This window comes from Xylaria bambusicola (assembly GCF_022495145.1).
Source record: "Xylaria bambusicola strain CBS 139988 unplaced genomic scaffold F5B22scaffold_23, whole genome shotgun sequence".
Taxonomy (NCBI): domain Eukaryota; kingdom Fungi; phylum Ascomycota; class Sordariomycetes; order Xylariales; family Xylariaceae; genus Xylaria; species Xylaria bambusicola.
Window position 1 is genome coordinate 265,524 of NW_025953576.1, and position 17,812 is coordinate 283,335.

The following is a 17,812-nucleotide window of genomic DNA, read 5'->3' on the forward strand; positions in this document are numbered from 1 at the left end:
CGCTGTGTGGTACTAAATTCTGAAAAAAGATACCCAACCGACCAATCTAGATTGTACCTCGGGTGTACGACCAGCTACACGGTAGTATTCCCTTGTGTTTGTTTCACTATTCCCACTGTGTATTAGAAGGGATGGCCTACATTTCACGCAGCGTGTCAGACTTAGATATAGCTGGGACTCGTTAGGGCCATTATGCTTCTCTCTTTGCTATTGGCTGACATATAATTTATGTGCATTCCTCTAGCTGCCTTGGATTTACCCGAGTGCAAATTCGAACATAATATTATCAAGTATTCAACTACCAACGCTGGTCGTGTAATTGTTATGTGAGTTGTGGCTGACATTTAAGGTTACCTCTAGTATTTATATTTGTTTGTTTCAAGCAGGCAGATGGAAATGCAAGATAAAGTCCATATACTACTAGATGATCATTCTCATCTGTATGTATATGCGATGAGAGAAATAGGGGGTGCGGGTTGTTTGCTGGGGTCTTTATTTGAAGCAAGGGGATATCAAACAACTGGCTGGGCTGTCACTGTTCCAAAGGACGCCGGGCTCGCTTACAGAACCGCTCATGATACACAGGCGCCTCAAGGCAAGGGAGCAACAGATCGGGGTACACCAAGTAATCACGCAGCAAGGGGCTATTGGATGCCTATTGATTTAGTTTGGCGAGTGTTTGGAGACGGGCAAGACAAACATGAGGAATAGGCCGGCCGCTCTTAGTACGAGTGTAGAAGGCCTTGACATTGGACGGCCAGGCGGGTAATCGAGTGATTCATGCAAACATGAGTACAGTCGTGGACATATAAGAAAAGGAGATGGCATCTTCGCCTAACTCTCTCGTCTCCGTCAATTTTCTATCCCATCAATTTCCATCTATTGCTAGTAGTCAGTAGTCGTGCCACAATGGCAACCTTCGCACTCGTGTATGACGACGATGAAGAGTCTATGCCCGACACTGCTTCCCCTCCACCTCCCCGAACACCGTGCCAATCGAGAGATGACGATGGCCTCGAAACTGACAACGAGCATAGCATGTCTCCCACCGTTCCTGGCACGCCCATTGAGCCCAGTACATGGCAGCTCGGTCAGGATGATAACAACTCCCAACCACACGACAAGAACAGCCCGGCCCCCAGCGGCGGCCCAGTGGCTACTATTCACCAGCGTGACCAGCCCGAGTCTCCGTTCGACTGGGAAGAGTTGAACCTTGACACAGTTCCGCCTCAAGCCTTCTCGGTCCGGGTCCTTATACTACCTCACAAACTTTGCACGTTCTCCAGCTACCCAACAGGAAGCTCCTGTGGTAACTGGGTGGATGTGGAGACGAGAGATGCGACGGAGGAGAGCGAGAAAATTCGTCTTTGGGCTTCCGGGCCCGGGGAGCAACAGCCTGGGTTTTGTGTTACTTGCGACAAGATTCAATGCGTCGTGTTATTTGACCCTGACAGTGATCGCATCATAGTTCGCAACCAGTCTTCGCATTTGGTTAGTTGCAAGCTAAACAGGACGGCAAAAATTATAGATATCCAGGACGGCGAAATTGGAGTGATTACACCGGGAGAGTGGGAATTCACCGCCGACGAAAACGAGTGTTTGTTTAAACTCAAACTGCTGAGCAGGACGCCCTTGCATATTAGACAGGTGCCACATACCAAGCGCTCCGCTGCCGATAAAACCAGCTCGAACAAGAAAGCCCGTCAGTCGGTTGGTCTATCCTTCGAGAGGATAACAATCCCACGGGATCAATTCCCTAGCAACCCTCTCATCAGTCTCAATCGTGGCGAGATCGTACAGGTTGGAACTGGGGAGGACGACTATGCCATAAAACTCCTAGGGCCTGTCAATAACGGGCGAGTTTCGACTGTCTACAAGGCGGAGCACTCCAACATGCCGGGCAAGGTGGTGACAGTCAAGGTCATCAAGCCCCACTGCCGCAATAGAGAGTCTACGGTCGAAGCGATTGAAACTTGGATACGTGAATTCTCTATACATTCCACCCTGGGTAATCATGTATGATATTGTCAACCTCATAAACAAGTGACGTGAAACTGATATAGTACTCCAGTATGCAATCATACCATATCTCGGTTCTGATGCCCGGTTCAACGCCATATATACCGAGCATATCGACGCAAAACCACTGATATACCATATAGCAGACCAAGGGGCTCGGGAGTTCAATGGTAACATCGTGAGAGCCTGGAGGATCCTAGGTGACATGGCTTCAGCTCTGTCCTTCCTTCATTCGAAAAACATTGTCCATGGCGATATTCACCTGACTAACATCCTCTTCCACCCTGTTCGCGGCGCTATACTGACTAACTTCGACCTGAGCTTTGAAGAGGGGAAAAACGCAGCTGGGAATGGTGCACCTTGGTACTTACCACCGGAATTCCTCGATGATTCGGAATCGCGTTGCTCAGCTTCAGATATGTGGGCACTTGGTGTTGTCATGCTGTGGGTGCTGGGTAAAATCCCTATGCCCGAATCAACGACGTACTGGATCGTCGAAGATATTCACCCGACGGGACCGACCACTCAAATGAATCACAAGCAGGCACAATGTCAGATGGAGGACTGGCTCGCCAAAGTGCGTGCGGGTAACAGAGAGCTTAAAGAAGAAAGGGGCGAGATTGCACCTCTTGTTGATGCTCTGGTCCAGGAATTGTCGCACGAGCGAATCGATGCCGCAACACTAGTCCAAGAGCTAACCATGTATAACCTGAATGAGGGATCGGACTTTGAGTCTATTTCGGACCGATACATCTCGCTTTGAGCGGGTTCGATTGCTTAATAGGGGAGCTGGTATTGTCTGTTTCCTCTATCATCCAAACCTTCTCATTTCCCCGTTGGAATCTTCCTCTCGGCTTTTTCTTCTGTTTATTTCTGCCGTTTCTTGCTTTCTTGGACGAGGCTAGAGTAAAGGGACATCATAGAAAATACTGAAAAAAAGGAAGAGAGAAGAAGGGAAGGATGAATAGAACCGGGATAGAGAAAGAATAAAAAGAAACCTAAATAGGCCTAAGGATACTTAAATGATTAATGAATTACGAGCCATAATTAGATGCTCTACTGGTGAGCTATGGGTCTATCGTTGGCAAGACTGTATCGTTACGATTTAATCTAACGGGTTGCTCTGGCAGCTACACGCAATTCTATGCATTGTTCCTCATTACTCAAAGCTGCGGCATTGGTCTACAGGCAGGAGGAGGCTGAGCAACCTCATTACTGGCCTTTTAGATTTCCCGTAGCAACGAAAGGTTTTCTAGGAACCTATGAACCTGGTATCATCTATGACAACTTTGCATGATGCCACAGGCCGCAGAAGAATAAGTATCTACAAAGTTACGTCACCAAGTAACGGACAAAGCTGGCAGGTTTAGTGCGTCGGGATAGATATAATACTGAAATGTCTTGATACTGATTGATCACGATACATATGGGTGTTTGGTAATCGAACTAGGGGCAAGGGACTGCATGTCACATATCTCAAAAGTCGGACTCAAGTGCAAGCATAGTCATAATTTGAAAAACGATATCGTCAAGTACCTAGTAAATAACCAATACGGTTGTTTGGCAATAATGTTCAAGTGTCAATATAAGGGCCATTGTCCCAACGTGCTGTAGATATAATCTGACAGCGACCGATATAATACATCCAACAGAAGGCCTCTACTAGATAGTTGCTACAGATTATAACTTCTCACTTACTCTTCCGAGACCGTGAAACCAGCGACACAATAAGCGATAACATATTCTATACGCAGATTGCGCGATTCTTCTAAAGGGGGTGAGGGGGGTTACATCATTTCCCGTGACGCGTTGCCGCTCCAATGTCTTTATCCGTTCTTTATCCTAGGCAGCCCTCATCGAATATTGCCGATGAACTTGAACCAACCCGTTACTCAAATCGAGCAAATCGACAAACCCCAATCACTATCTCCCCGTGATCATCAATCAACACACCACTTCCAGTCCGTCTACCTAGCCAATGCGGATAGCCCAGCATCAGCCCCCCTCAATGCTAGCAGTCCAAATAGCTAAAGTGGAAAGTTCCATAAGCACAAGTGTGTCTCAGCTAGAGATTAAGTGGCAACATGAGCCTCAAATTAGCTCTTTGCGATGCGATTCTCTAGGCCAGTGGTTAAAGGTGATTCTCATCTCATATTTGATCCGCAACCTTCTTCTGTGCCGCCCTTTTAACGTCCAATTCCAACAGCAGCCTCTAATTTTCCTCTACTCAATTTCTCCCCTCGATAACCACAACTCCGATACTACCAGCTGAATAATGTGTGCATAAGCGTTGAATTGATATTACGTATCAGCCTCCAAGTTCGAAAAACAGTTGACCATTCTCCTGGGGTTTCCATAGTCAAAGACAGACGTTAGCCTCAGTTATTAGTGATTGACTTGCGCTGTATTTACCGCAGGATCCGAGTTCTCAACCGAGGGTGCTATTGATGCCGTATGGCATCTATCTGACATTGCGGCAGCGCGTGTACCACGGGCGAAAATATCAACTTCAATGATTGTTGATCTACCTAGTTCTGTTCGGCGAGCTCCGTGTCCGTCAAAGTGCAAGCCGGCCCAACACCTAAAGCTATGAATCAAATCGAAGAACCCGAGGAAATCGAGTACCAAATGGCAGGATCTACACTATCTTGGACAACATTCGCCAATGGCACCACATCAGTACCCATTACCTCAACAGCTTCATCTACGAGCCCCGATATATCCTCACTTCTAGCCTTATCCCCACCCTCACTGACGACCCCTATCAACCCAGCAGTTTTTCCACCGGTGTTAATCACCGTGACGCCTTTCACGAGTAAACCATTCAGTTCATATTCCTCTACACCTACCCTGTCACTGGAAAGCTCACCAGGTCTGCCAATCGCGGCCATATCGAGCTCGTCTGGATCGTCCTTCTTCACGGAAGCGTCTGTATCCAGTTCACGGTCAACACTAACGGCAACCCTATCATCGCCACTCCCAACTAATACTGCAACTTCTGCCCCCGTATCAAATATCCCGGCTTCCCAGCTAACCAGCGAGACAACCCCGTCATCCCCACCCGGTACTCTAGGCTTGGGTGTCACAACGAACATAGTACCACCCGATAGCACGGCCTCGGTCACCATACCAAACACGTCCGCATCCCAAATAACGAGCGACCCGTCCCCCAGCCAGACAGCATTTTCCAGCGGAACTCAACCTATCCCATTCGATACACCATCACAGACCTCGTCAATAACCATCATCAACCCCAGCATTCCCTCCGCAAATCCAACAAACCCAGCCACTCCGCCCCCCACCTCGAAGACGCAGCAGCCTCCACTACTCGTGATCCTCGCCATCGTCATCTCCACCGTCATCTTCCTGCTCCTCGCCACGATCATCATCCGGAAAATCGCCGTACACAAGCGGCGACGGCGTCGGCGGGAGTTCTTCCAGGTAGAGACGGCGCAGGATATTACGGCCCCGCCTCGAGGCGGCTCCACTCACTCGGTGTATCAAAGCATGTCCCGCGGCGGTGTCGTGAGTGTTGTGACTGGGGGCGAGGAGTGGCGGTGGTCGAGGGATCACGTGGCGAGGCCGATGGCGATGTGGGAGGAGGATAGGACTGATGCCCGATGGGGCATGGAGCGGGGAGATAGTACCTCGAACATGAGACTTGGGATAATGGGCGGTGGTGTCAGGGGTTATCACGATGTGGATAGAGATGGGATTGGGACGGCGTTATAGTGACCATTGTCAGGATTTCGTGTAGTGAATGGGGTATATGTATCAGCAGATGGGGACCCTGGGGAGTGGTATAAGGGAATACCATACATGGCCTGGGAGTTTTTTTTTTGGTGGATTATCTGTATCCTCCCTGCTATTGATTACTTTTTTCACTGGACCAGTTTTATACAGCCTGAATATTACCAGCTTGATGGCATGCGTCTTTTCGGTGTTGACCTTCAATCGCTTGTCGTTGTTCATTGCTAGACCAACAGTGATTCGGACGATATTAACTATTAGAAGCTATCTACTGTAGTAGGTGTCAATCCACCAGACGGCTTTTAGCGGATGCTGTCTGTACGACATTGCCTGTAAAATAGTTTTGGTACACTACCCTCTCTAATCATCACAGAGCTTTAGATTGATACACGAACATATTCAACACCTTACGGCTAACTTTCCTTCATTAAACTTGCTAGTTATTGAGGGATGCTTGTAATATTTCATAATGACTGGCAACATTGTGAATGCTGAGTTCAAGGTGTCTCATCGCAAGCCACCCAGGGTAAATAGAAGCATGCACCACGAGGTCCATACAAAATAATAGAGTACTCATGTCACAGTACTTATTTGACTGAGAAAAGAATACGAGAACCACTTTGACGAGCGAGCCACCGGAGGGAATATCACATATTGAAATAGGGTGGAGTGGTAGGTTAGTTAGCAAGGGAAATTGCGGGGGTTCGGGATTATCATGGTACAATAGAAATAAAACTCCATAGCGATGACTTCATGGGTTGGTTCAAGGAAGAAAGTATGAATAGCCAGCGTTGAATTCTAGCAATAATACTGCATTCCTCCCCTTACGATCGACAGATTCCCAGTTGAATGAAGCTATTGCCAAAGTATAGACCCTCAATAAGTATGGATGTCCTACGGGATAAGCTAATATTTACACCCATCCACTTGAATATCCAAGCGATGAAACAAGCGAGACAAGTGAAAAGCCCCGAGACGCGCGCGCAGACCAGGACCCGGGGGCCAGCGAGAAGGATGCGCTAGGGACGGCGCTTTAGGTTAGACTTCCCTTCACCCGTCTTGTCGAGATGCAAGATGGCGCCCGGCACGATGGCGGGCTGCGAGTCGATCCTACCTACTGCTTACTAAGTAGGGTTAACGACATGCCTACCTACATCCTACATCCTACATCCTACATGCATAGATACATGGGCATGGTGTATGCAGGATGCATAGAAATATAACATATATATATATATGTATATGTATGCTGGATTTGTCGGTGTAAGGGGTTTCACGTAGCTGTCGTATACTGATATATCTAGGTACTTCGTTCCCGTCTTTCATCTGATGATTATCATGATGAGGGACTTCCAGAGGTTGAAGGTAGGTTTGGCCGCCAAATGCCAAGACGCCCAGGTTGACCTTGACTTGGCGAAACAGCTGAAATCAAGAAGAAGCAACCAAGTACGACAGCAACAATAAAATTCCCTCACCGACTGCTTATTGTTCTGCGTGTTCTGTGGGTGATATATAACATCCATGTTGCATGATACATACCTAACAACCCATAGACACGTAGCTTCAACATTCAAAGTACCTACATATGTACCCATGCATGTAGGGACTAGACTAGGAGATATGATTGAAATATGATGAAAGATAGCACAGATCAGACCACAGATCAACACAGATCGGAGGACCGGATCACTAGAACATTTTCTAGATGGATCTGTTAGGGCAGCAGCAGTTTATTAAAGCTCCCACTGTAAGCTTCCTCTAGTGCGGGATGTTTCTAAACAGTCTGGGGTTGGCTGGTGGGTTGTGCATGTACCTCTAAGGTACCTCTGTAATCTGGTATCGTGGGGTTAAAAGACCTGTGTAGAAGAGGAGATTGGTTCCCCTTCTCTGTCAGGAATACATAGATCTAACGTCTATAGATCTTATGATGATGAGTATGAAGCCTCCTTCATATGTCTCCAGGGTGGTGGTGTTGTTGCAATGGTAGTTAGGAAATTGAATGAGAAGTAAGTAGTGAAGCCAGTCACGGCACAGCAAGCGAGGCGATACTTGCATGTACCTCGCGATGCAAGTACCCACCCACCAACTTAGCGTAGCAGCGTCACCTGCATCATTGTACCTTCAGCGTACCACAGCGTACCACTGCCTACCACATGAGGCCATCCCATCCGCACCACCGCGCGCCCTTCAACCTATAACCCCGTCGTCGTCTATCGTCCGCACATTTCTATCTAACCTCTCCTTCTCCCTCTTTTCTTCCCTCCCTCCCTCCCTCTCTCCTGCTTCCTTCCCTCCCACCATCACCACCCATCTATAATTCCCAACATGCAAGCCGCCCTCCGCATTGCCTCTCGCCAGGCCACCGCCGTTAGACGCGCCTCCGTCTTCGGCTTACAAGCTGCCAGAGCTGGCTCCACCTGGGCCAACGTTCCCCAGGGCCCACCGGTATGTTATGTGTCACTGTCGCCCATGTTGTTGACGATGATGATGATGATGATGATGCCTGTTGTTTTGTTTGTTTGTGCGCTGCTAACCATGGCTCCGGATCTCTATAGGATGTGAGTTGACCACCGAAAACAACACCCTCCTCCAGCTTGGCTTGTCCACTCGGAGCTTACCGCATCTTGCTCTCCATACCTGGATACCAATTGCTAACCTGTGACTAATTGGTTGTTCAATTCAGGCCATTCTTGGTATGTGCATCGTTACTTTTCATCTGTGTTCTCTTCTTATATTTGCGATAACTGACACAGCTCCTATATAGGTATCACCGAAGCCTTCAAAGCCGACAGCTTTGAGAAGAAGATCAACCTAGGTATGCCTCTCTACTCTACCCGTCTATTTGACTGTGTTGGTTGCTTTGCTTGGCAATTGGCTTGTTCCTGCCTATTCCTTCCACGCTTTCTCTCCGCCACACGCGACTAAAGCATCATCTTGTTGTGCATAGGTGTCGGTGCCTACCGTGATGACAAGGGAAAGCCATATGTCCTCCCTTCGGTCCGGACCGCTGAGGAGAAGGTTGTTAACGCCAAGCTGAACAAGGAGTACGCTGGCATCACCGGTGTGCCCGAGTTCACCAAGGCCGCCGCCATCCTCGCCTACGGCAAGGACTCGCCCGCCCTCGACCGCCTCGCCATCACCCAGTCCATCTCCGGCACTGGCGCCCTGCGCATTGCCGCCGCCTTCCTCCAGCGCTTCTACCCGGGCGACAAGACCATCTACATCCCCAACCCCTCGTGGGCCAACCACAAGGCTGTCTTTAGCGATGCTGGTCTCAAGGTCCAGCAGTACCGCTACTATGACAAGAACACCATCGGCCTCGACTTCGAGGGCTTGATTGCCGACATCAAGGCCGCCCCCAAGGGCAGCATCTTCCTGTTCCACGCCTGCGCCCACAACCCCACCGGTGTCGACCCCTCCCAAGAGCAGTGGAAGGAGATCAGCGAGGCCGTCAAGGCCCAGGGCCTCTTCTCCTTCTTCGACATGGCGTACCAGGGTTTCGCCAGCGGTGACACCGACAAGGATGCCTTTGCTCTGCGCTACTTCGTCGAGCAGGGCCACGAAGTCTGCCTGGCCCAGAGTTTCGCCAAGAACATGGTTCGTCCTCATCATTTCCGTCCTAGCACCACACAAGATGACTAGCTAACAACAAGTGTGCGTACAGGGTCTCTACGGTGAGCGTGTAGGTGCTTTCTCCATTCTCGGCTCTTCTGCTGAGGAGAAGAAGCGTCTCGACTCTCAGGTCAAGATTCTCGTGCGCCCCATGTACTCGAACCCTCCCATCCACGGCGCTCGCGTGGCCTCCGAGATCCTCAACACCCCGGCGCTGTACCAGCAGTGGTTGGGCGAGGTTAAGGAGATGGCCGATCGCATCATTACGATGCGCAGCCTGCTCAAGAACAACCTCGAGAAGCTCGGCAGCAGCCACGACTGGAGCCACATCACCTCGCAGATCGGCATGTTTGCCTACACCGGCCTCGACGCCGAGAGCATGAAGAAGCTGGCCAAGGAGCACAGCGTCTACGCCACCATGGACGGCCGTATCAGTGTCGCCGGAATCACGAGCGACAACGTCGGCCGTCTCGCTGAGGCCATCTACAAGGTCAAGGGTTAAGTCAAAAATAACACATGAGGTAAATGAAAACATCTGTACGATTTTGACGGGATCATGTTGGGGGCGTTTTTTCTCCTTCGGATTAGTACGAGGAAGGGAAAAAGACATACAGGGCTTTCACTATGATTGGTCACATATATTCCCCGGATAACGATGAATATGAAAAGGATAACAATTCTGTTATCCTCATTTTTGTTGCACACTTGGATGTTTTTTTGTTTTCTTTTTTTTTTTTTGCTTTCTTTTACTCACCTACCTTCCTATCTTTTCATTTCTCGGATAGATAAGATGGATGGATAAAATAGGGAGAGGAGAGAGGGAAAGCAGGAAAAAAAAAAAAATCTCTCACTCACCTGGTAGATAGATTAGACAGCGAATTGATACCATGAGCTCCTCTTTTCGTGCTATCTATCATGACTGCCGAGGGGTGTATATACGTACATACATAGATTGGATTTCTTCTTTTCTTCTCTCTCTCGCGAACACAAAGGGTATCTACAACTATCAGAATCTCTAAACCTATGCCATCTCTCTCTCTCTCTCTGAAACCCGCTCTGTTAGCTAGGCTCACCGCAAACGGTTCAAATCCCCATTGATCTCTCTTAATCTCGTTTCCATCTCGCGCCACACGCGCGCCATCTCCCTCATTGTTCGCTCCTTATTCTCATCTACCACCGTTGTCCCCCTCCTCCCTCTTCTTCTTCCTTGTGACTGTGACTCACTACCACCAGCCCCTGTTAAAGCGTCTTTTCGCAGCTTATCCACGTCCACGCCGTAATCAGCTAATTCCGCCTCGCGCGTGCGCGACCCGTCTTCCAGTCTGCGGCCCGCGTCGAGTAAGTGCTGCCGGTAATGGAGAAGGGCGGAACGTGCCGAAGGAGGGTAGACGCGGTGTCGCGTCTCCCAGAGGAGAGCCTCGGCGGCGATGGCCCAGGCTTGTGCGTTTTGCGAGGCGTTTTGCGCGCGGAGCTCGGAGATTCGTGCCATGGGGCCGTGTTTGGCTTCGAGGGATCGGAGAAGGAGCTTTAGGACTTCGGTGTGTGATGTGTGGTGTTGTGCTAGGGAGGCTGTTGCCGAGAGTCTGGCGTGCGAGAGGGATTGTTTGGTGCATGTGAGGTCTGAGATGAGGGTGCTGGCTATGCGTGGTAGGGACGGGATTGCGCGGTGGATGTATGACGGGTTTGTGCTTGGTGATAGCACGCGCGCGAGAGCCTTTGCGTCGGATGTGAGGACGGATGATACTAGCGCTGCGATGTGTGGGAAGAATGTCGGGAGATGCGTGAATGGGGGGCTGGTGAGGAGGAGGGATACGGATTGTGCGGGGAGATGCGAGGCGTTGTTGAGGAACGAGGAGAGTAAGAGGAGGAGTTGGAGGAGGTCTGGAGGTAAGGATTGTTGTTGGGCTTGGAGCTGTGATGGTTGGCGAGATTTCGGATGTTTTTGTTGATATCGGCTTTGCTGTTTTTGGTGTCCTTGGTCTGGTTCTTGACTGGGCGCTGCTGCTGCTGTTGGGGTTGTTTGGGTTGAAGCAGCGGTCGAAATGGCGGTGCGGAGGAGATGGACTCTAGCTGCTTTTAGGCGGTATGCTTGGAGTTCCTGATACCATTGGGGAAAATGTCTCTGTTAGTTATTCGCTCCTTATTTCATCTGACTTATTGTGATCTTATGTGATTCGGGTTGAAAGGGAAAAGAATACTAACTTCGCGTACAGCATCTCGCTGTTTAGCCGACGGGTCGAGCTTGGTAGAGCCATCCGGGTTGAGTATCGAGGTGGTGATGGTGTTGTATAGTTTCTCGAATCGAGGATTGTTCGTTAAGACGGAATTATCGACTGGCGGTAGCATATTGGCCAGACAAGAAGAATCGAGTCTCAAAGAAATGTTGGAGAGTGATGAGACAGCGAGATCATTTTATGTTTAAACTGGTTCAATTCTGCATCGGACGAGATACATCGTAAGTAAATAAATAAATAAATAAATTAGGGAAAGCCAGCAGGTCCCCGCCAGTCCCACCCCGGTCGGAACTTTACCTCGAGCACACGGACCCATTTCATCAGAGCGGAGCGGAGCGCTTGTCCCCGCAGATCCCCGCCACCGGCTTCCCACGAAGTCGGGGCTGTCTGTCACCTGACATCCCGCCCAAGGTACGTACCTCACAGTGCCAACCGTCACATCGCCCGGACAAATCACTGCCGACCATCCGTAGTGACCCGCACGCAGCTGCACCACAGGTGCCAAGAACGCCGCTCTCCAGAGGCAAGCGTGCAGATCTAATTTCTGGAGTCAATTCCAGACGTCGATTCGGTCCAAGCCGCCGCACGACCTACCTACTACCCGAGCAACGTCGTCGCCAATTACGTCGTGACTTACGGATCTACGCAATTCAATGGACTCGTGAAGCTGACGAACAATTGCGTCGTCGGTAGGAAGGACCCTCAAAAGTCTTCTCAAAAGGGAAACGAAAAAGAGTTAAAAAAACAGAGAAGAGGGAGACGAAGGGTGTCGGTTAGAAATTATGGCGTTACAACACACGACGGCACCCCTCCGGTGCCTTCGCCAACCTCTCTTCCCCAATCTCTTCCCATCGCGGTGTCTAAGCACAGCATCCCCCCTCTCCCGACAAACGCCCTCGCACCTCACCGTGCCAACCGAGCAAGTCCCAGACTACCCCTACGGGCGCTTTCAGACGTACAAGCAGCGCAACGAGGGTCTCTACGGGCGCTCCAAGATCCGCTTCGGCAACGTCGTTGCAGCAAAGTACAAGAACAAATCGCGCACATCGTGGCTTCCGAACCGGCACACGAAGCGGCTCTGGTCGCCTTCGCTAAACGCATTCATCCGGACGCGTATGACGGCCTCGGTTCTCCACACCATTGACAGACTGGGTGGTATCGACGAGTACCTTTTGGGCTCCAAGGCGAAGCGGATAAAGGAGTTGGGACCCGCGGGCTGGGCGCTGCGGTGGAAGATCATGCAGACGCCCGCCGTGCAGGCGCGTTTTGCGGAGCAGCGCGCGGCGCTGGGTCTCCCGCCCAAGGAGAGCGAGGGCGTTGTTGCCGAGGAGGATTCGTTCCCCGTGGAGTTGGCGTCTGAGGGGCTGAGTTCCGAGACTGTGCTGGATGAGGTGGATGCTATGTTGGAGCGGGATGAGGAGTTTGTTATTGGGGAGCCTTATGCTGAGGATGGTGAGCAGGGGAGTCGAGAAGCTGCTCAGAAATCTGTATGAGCGGGTTTCTTAGTGGGGTGGTGGGAAAAGAAAATAGACTCGAGGGTACGGCGATAATGCATTGCTCAGGAGGATGTGATTGCATAGCTTGTCTTCTGTCTGATATCGTTGGGGAATGAACGATGTATCATCATTGTATTATATATACCTTCCCACAGCGGCACGAGTCACAACTGTATCAACATGAGTATACTGATGCAAATTGCAGTGTCTAAATCTGGCTCCTAGCACATTATGCAATTCCAAGTAGCATCCTTCATTTTTTCTATACACCAATCAAGATGGTTTTGTGATCTGATCCATATCTCCCTTACGCCAACTCCTGTATCCCATCATTTTGTCCCGTAATCAAAACAATATGTACATTTTTCTAAAATCGAAGGTCCCATCCAATTTGAGGACCCAGCTTGGGCAACTCATCCGCCACGCTTTGTACATCCTTGTCGCCACGGCCGCTGAGACAGATGACAACGTCCTCGTCCTTCTTCATTGTCTTGGCGAGCTCGACGGCGCCCCAAATTCCGTGCGACGACTCTAGAGCCGGGATGATACCCTCGAGCTGACTCATCAGTCGGAAGCCTTGGAATGCCTCTGCGTCTGTGGCCGCTATGTATTTGGCGCGCTGGCTATCCTTCCAAGATGATAGTTCAGGACCTACACCGGGATAATCAAGACCCGCTGATACCGAGTGTGTGTCCTGAATCTGGCCGTGCTCATTCTGGAGGATATAAGTTCGAACACCATGTAAGACGCCCTTGGAACCGGCTGTCAAAGTTGCCGAATGGCGCGCAGTATCAACACCGTCACCACCCGCTTCGACTCCCAGGAGTTTCACGCTAGGATCATTCGCGAATGGGTAGAACATGCCGACAGCGTTACTGCCACCTCCAACACAGGCCACAACGGCATCGGGAAGCTTGCCGGCTTTTTCTAGCATCTGCGCTTTTGTCTCAGTGCCAATGACGGACTGGAATGTTCTGACGATAGTTGGGAAAGGGTGCGGTCCGATAGCCGAGCCGATGATGTAATGTGTATCTTGAAGATGGACAACCCAGTATCTCAAGGCTTCGTTGACAGCGTCTCGGAGTGTCTTGGTGCCACACTCGACGGCAATGACCTTAGCGCCAAGGAGTCGCATGCGGAACACGTTTAATGCCTGTCGTCGTACATCTTCCTGCAAAGATTGTTAGTGATAAGCGTCGCTTAAGTTGAAGAAGTATTGAAGGGGAGGCAACTCACGGCACCCATGAAGACGGTACACTCCATGCCAAACTTGGCGCAAACAGTGGCCGTGGCGACACCGTGCTGACCCGCCCCTGTCTCTGCAATGATCTTTTTCTTGCCCAGTCTCCTGGCAAGAAGGAGCTGGCCCAGAGCATTGTTGATCTTGTGAGAACCAGTGTGGTTCAGATCCTCTCTCTTCAGCCAGATCCTGGCACCGCCTGCATGTTCGGTCAAGTGCTCGGCAAATTGTAGGTGCCCGGGCCGTCCCATCCAGGGGTAGTACGATTTATATTCCTCCCAGAACTTAGGGTCATCTTTTATGGCGTTGAAGCCTTCTTCAAGTTCACTCAAGCAATCCATGAGAGCTTCGGGAACATACTGACCACCGAACTCGCCGAACCGGTCTGGTATCTTACCATGTAGAGCACCGAGCTGGGCGACCAGCGCAGCGTCTTCCTCCTCAGTAATAGTACCATTCACAGTGACATTCTCTCCACTTGGTTCCTTCGCGACGCTGATAGCCTCAATGACACCAACTTCCCGTGTCGTCTCGGCCCCAGTGGTCCGTCCACACACATACGCACAATATTCTTCAACAGTTTGAGCTTCTTTGCCGGCTTCGGCGTCCTGAAGAGTCGTGACAATCTGAGATCCAATGACAACACCGTCAGCGATAGCAGCGACAGACTGGAAGTGTTCGCGCGTAGAGACACCAAAACCGACGGCGGCTGGCTTGTCGCCACTGTATTTCTTCACACGCTGGAGCAAGTCGGGTAGGTTGGCATTGAGGGTACCAAGGGCACCGGTAACACCCTGGCGTGAAACGACGTAAATGAAAGAGTCGGCAAGGGCGCATAGCAGCTTCATGCGCGCATCTGACGTAGATGGGGCGATCAGAGGGACGTAGGAAAGGCCTCCACGGCTACAGAACCTGCGGAAGGAAACGGCCTCTTCGGGCGGTAAGTCGCAGATGATGAAGCCATTGACATCGGCAGCTTTGCAGTCATTCAATAAAGCCTCCTCGCCATAGCTCAGTAAGGGGTTGTAGTAGCCCATCAGCAATACGGGGACTTTCAGGCCCTGTGCACGCGAGTCCTTGACCATCTGTAAGGTGGACTGGATGGTGACGCCATGCTGAAGGGCGACGGTGTTGGAGGTCTGGATAGTGGGACCATCGGCGATGGGATCTGTGAACGGAATACCCAATTCAATGACATCTGTTTCCTCCATGTCAGACAGGGTCAATTGATGGTAGTAGTGGTTCGGGAGGGATGCATTACGTACCGGCACCACCCTTTTGCATGGCGAGCAAGATGGAGGGCATGAGTGATGGCTCAGGGAAGCCGGCAGTAACATAGGTCACGAGGGCAGCCTACACGATGCATTTCTCGTCAATATTGATCACGACGTTGGGGGGATTATCAATCGTACCCTGCTCTCGGCCTTGCAGCGCTTGAAAGTTTCCTTCAGATAATCCATGTTGCGTGATGTTTTGTGATTGAATTGTATTTGAAGAGATAATATGGGTGTCTAGGCAGTCAATTGGCAATCAATTGAGCGTCAGGGCTGGAGGTGAGCGAATGAAAGGCGGTCGCGTGTCGTCCAAGTCAAGTCTATGGCTTTCGCTTTGCCTTTATCTTCTCTTTTTGGGGGAGAGGGCGTGATGTGGTTTAGAAATGAGAGGAGGAGGTCTTAAGCAAGAAGCCGATGAAGAGAAAAGGAACTAGAAGACTTGGAGGCGCGAGAGAAGGACTCTTTATAGACAAGCAGTGAGTCACGCAAGCGACACAACTAGGGGAATGAAGCTTATATGACGGCGCCGGCGAAGGAAGGTTATTGAGAGAGGTTGGAGGATTGGTGACTCCCTTTTAATTTGGTGAGATGTGAAGGTCAGTCAGTCAATTATGACAGGTGTAGGTGGGAGTCAAGGTCAAGGTCAAGATGCGACTATCGGAGATGTGAGTAGTGGGGTTATATCTGCATGGAGGGGGGGAATGGAAAGAACCCCTGCTGATATTATGATGGAGGGGCTTCTTTTTTTCTTTTTTTTTTTTTTTTCTTTTTTTTTTTTACTTTTGCCAAATTGCCACAAAACCCCCACCGTTCACTAACCCCACACTCAACCGACCTCCGTCTTCTCCACATGACGCCCGTCCCCCGACGCCACTCGGAGCTACGGCGCGTTTCTTCTGGTAGTAAATAAGTATATGTAGAACTTTGCGTTCGTTTCTTGATGACGTGGTTAGATTGTTATAGCTAGCATTGTGGTTCTTGTGATTCTTGTTGCGGAGGGAACAAGGATAGATGATTCACTACGCCTGAAATAATCTCGACTAGGCTACTTCTTCCCTTGCCATTTCTATCAGATGATATCAGACATTAGGTAGGTATGTATATATGTGTCATGTGAGTTCAATTGAACATGTAACTATGCCGTTATGCTGTGTTCTGTTGGAGATGGAAATGGAAAAGAGGCGGCGGCGGCTCAGAGAGAGTACCCTGTCGCCTGGATCGGGACAGGATCGGGTTAGTGTAGATCTTTGACGTCTTTGCCTCGGCTCTTGCCGAATCAGCCGCCACCAAGACATTCACCACACCTCATATCGAAGTGTAGCAGATCATACCCTTCCTTAGAATCAATTAAATCTCTAAATAACCTAACATCACAAATTATCGACCACTACATATCTTCCTCTACAATATAGTCGAAACCACACCTATCATCAAAATGGCCGCTTGCACAGCGAATCTAACACGCACCCTCTCACATCTCCGCGCCTCAACCCTCTCCTTATCAACGCGAACCGTCTCACGAACAATACCACAAACTCTCCAATCGCACCGCCGCTACGCCTCAAACTTCGACTCCATGCCCTCGCCCTTCCGTCTCCCCCCGGAAGAACAAGCCGAATTCGAGCGTCTACAACGCACAGCCAACACGCAAGAAGGCTTCAACCCAACATCATCACCCGATTTCTCCACCCCTACCACCACTACCACTACATCCACAAAGACATCCACCACATCCACGTCTTCCCCAAACCCCAGCGCCGCATCAGCATCGTCCACAGACCCAGAAGCCCCCACCCCTCTCCGCAAGGGCGCGCCCCCGGAATTCGAAGGCGAAGTGAACCCGCGCACGGGCGAGGTCGGCGGGCCCAAGAACGAGCCGCTGCGCTGGGGCGCGGGAGGGGATTACAGTTATAATGGGCGGGTGACGGATTTCTGATGTGTTTATATGCGTGGTTTGTGTTTTTGTTACGAAATGATCTATTGATTTATGAATTTACAAACTTTTGCGAGGCATACACGTCAACGCGCACACAAAGAGAGAGAGGGGGGGGGGGGGGGGGGGGGGAGAGGGAACGAGGAAGACGAGGGTAACGGGAGTTATGGGAGTAAAGTGAACATATGTATATTCCGGGTATAGCGGGATCTGCACAGGCGCGCTTGCATAGGTATGAAATGGAGTTATTAGAA

The 17,812-nt window shown here is 50.4% G+C and overlaps 7 protein-coding genes across 7 annotated transcripts; 5 read left to right on the forward strand and 2 right to left on the reverse strand.

Annotated features, from left to right (window-relative positions):
• Nucleotides 1-285: 285 nt before the first annotated feature.
• Nucleotides 286-3,061, forward strand: F5B22DRAFT_608372 (kinase-like domain-containing protein). Its single transcript, XM_047975071.1, has 2 exons — nt 286-2,016; nt 2,072-3,061. The coding sequence occupies exons 1-2, from the start codon at nt 910-912 to the stop codon at nt 2,780-2,782; spliced, it is 1,818 nt and encodes a 605-aa protein (XP_047830417.1). The 5' UTR covers nt 286-909; the 3' UTR covers nt 2,783-3,061.
• Nucleotides 3,062-4,499: 1,438 nt separating this feature from the next.
• Nucleotides 4,500-5,772, forward strand: F5B22DRAFT_202733 (uncharacterized protein). Its single transcript, XM_047969615.1, has one exon. The coding sequence runs from the start codon at nt 4,609-4,611 to the stop codon at nt 5,749-5,751; it is 1,143 nt and encodes a 380-aa protein (XP_047830418.1). The 5' UTR covers nt 4,500-4,608; the 3' UTR covers nt 5,752-5,772.
• A 2,084-nt stretch (nt 5,773-7,856) lies between these two features.
• On the forward strand, nt 7,857-10,301 carry F5B22DRAFT_608378 (aminotransferase). Its single transcript, XM_047975072.1, has 4 exons — nt 7,857-8,218; nt 8,534-8,584; nt 8,717-9,366; nt 9,434-10,301. Exons 1-4 carry the CDS (start codon nt 8,095-8,097, stop codon nt 9,881-9,883), a joined length of 1,275 nt encoding a protein of 424 aa, XP_047830419.1. The 5' UTR covers nt 7,857-8,094; the 3' UTR covers nt 9,884-10,301.
• On the reverse strand, nt 10,302-11,892 carry F5B22DRAFT_608381 (uncharacterized protein). Its single transcript, XM_047975073.1, has 2 exons — nt 11,584-11,892; nt 10,302-11,479 (listed from the first exon to the last, which is right to left on the reverse strand). The coding sequence occupies exons 1-2, from the start codon at nt 11,725-11,727 to the stop codon at nt 10,451-10,453; spliced, it is 1,173 nt and encodes a 390-aa protein (XP_047830420.1). The 5' UTR covers nt 11,728-11,892; the 3' UTR covers nt 10,302-10,450.
• Nucleotides 11,893-12,110: 218 nt separating this feature from the next.
• Nucleotides 12,111-13,293, forward strand: F5B22DRAFT_202795 (uncharacterized protein). The gene has a single exon (XM_047969617.1). It carries the CDS (start codon nt 12,398-12,400, stop codon nt 13,106-13,108), a length of 711 nt encoding a protein of 236 aa, XP_047830421.1. The 5' UTR covers nt 12,111-12,397; the 3' UTR covers nt 13,109-13,293.
• Nucleotides 13,294-16,309, reverse strand: F5B22DRAFT_202800 (tryptophan synthetase). The gene is made up of 4 exons (XM_047969618.1): nt 15,764-16,309; nt 15,617-15,704; nt 14,348-15,549; nt 13,294-14,282 (listed from the first exon to the last, which is right to left on the reverse strand). Exons 1-4 carry the CDS (start codon nt 15,809-15,811, stop codon nt 13,479-13,481), a joined length of 2,142 nt encoding a protein of 713 aa, XP_047830422.1. The 5' UTR covers nt 15,812-16,309; the 3' UTR covers nt 13,294-13,478.
• Nucleotides 16,310-16,851: 542 nt separating this feature from the next.
• Nucleotides 16,852-17,673, forward strand: F5B22DRAFT_608383 (uncharacterized protein). Its single transcript, XM_047975074.1, has one exon. It carries the CDS (start codon nt 17,061-17,063, stop codon nt 17,559-17,561), a length of 501 nt encoding a protein of 166 aa, XP_047830423.1. The 5' UTR covers nt 16,852-17,060; the 3' UTR covers nt 17,562-17,673.
• The last annotated feature ends 139 nt before the right edge of the window (nt 17,674-17,812 follow it).

Coding starts and splice junctions, on each gene's coding strand:
- F5B22DRAFT_608372 (XM_047975071.1), top strand. CDS start 910: ATGGCAACCTTCGCACTCGTGTATGACGACGATGAAGAGTCTATGCCC. Junction 2,017..2,071: donor ATTCCACCCTGGGTAATCAT/GTATGATATTGT, acceptor ATAGTACTCCAG/TATGCAATCATACCATATCT.
- F5B22DRAFT_202733 (XM_047969615.1), top strand. CDS start 4,609: ATGAATCAAATCGAAGAACCCGAGGAAATCGAGTACCAAATGGCAGGA.
- F5B22DRAFT_608378 (XM_047975072.1), top strand. CDS start 8,095: ATGCAAGCCGCCCTCCGCATTGCCTCTCGCCAGGCCACCGCCGTTAGA. Junction 8,585..8,716: donor TGAGAAGAAGATCAACCTAG/GTATGCCTCTCT, acceptor TGTTGTGCATAG/GTGTCGGTGCCTACCGTGAT. Junction 9,367..9,433: donor AGAGTTTCGCCAAGAACATG/GTTCGTCCTCAT, acceptor GTGTGCGTACAG/GGTCTCTACGGTGAGCGTGT.
- F5B22DRAFT_608381 (XM_047975073.1), bottom strand. CDS start 11,727: ATGCTACCGCCAGTCGATAATTCCGTCTTAACGAACAATCCTCGATTC. Junction 11,480..11,583: donor AGCGAGATGCTGTACGCGAA/GTTAGTATTCTT, acceptor CAATGGTATCAG/GAACTCCAAGCATACCGCCT.
- F5B22DRAFT_202795 (XM_047969617.1), top strand. CDS start 12,398: ATGGCGTTACAACACACGACGGCACCCCTCCGGTGCCTTCGCCAACCT.
- F5B22DRAFT_202800 (XM_047969618.1), bottom strand. CDS start 15,811: ATGGATTATCTGAAGGAAACTTTCAAGCGCTGCAAGGCCGAGAGCAGG. Junction 15,705..15,763: donor GCTGCAAGGCCGAGAGCAGG/GTACGATTGATA, acceptor TGCATCGTGTAG/GCTGCCCTCGTGACCTATGT. Junction 15,550..15,616: donor CATGCAAAAGGGTGGTGCCG/GTACGTAATGCA, acceptor TGGAGGAAACAG/ATGTCATTGAATTGGGTATT.
- F5B22DRAFT_608383 (XM_047975074.1), top strand. CDS start 17,061: ATGGCCGCTTGCACAGCGAATCTAACACGCACCCTCTCACATCTCCGC.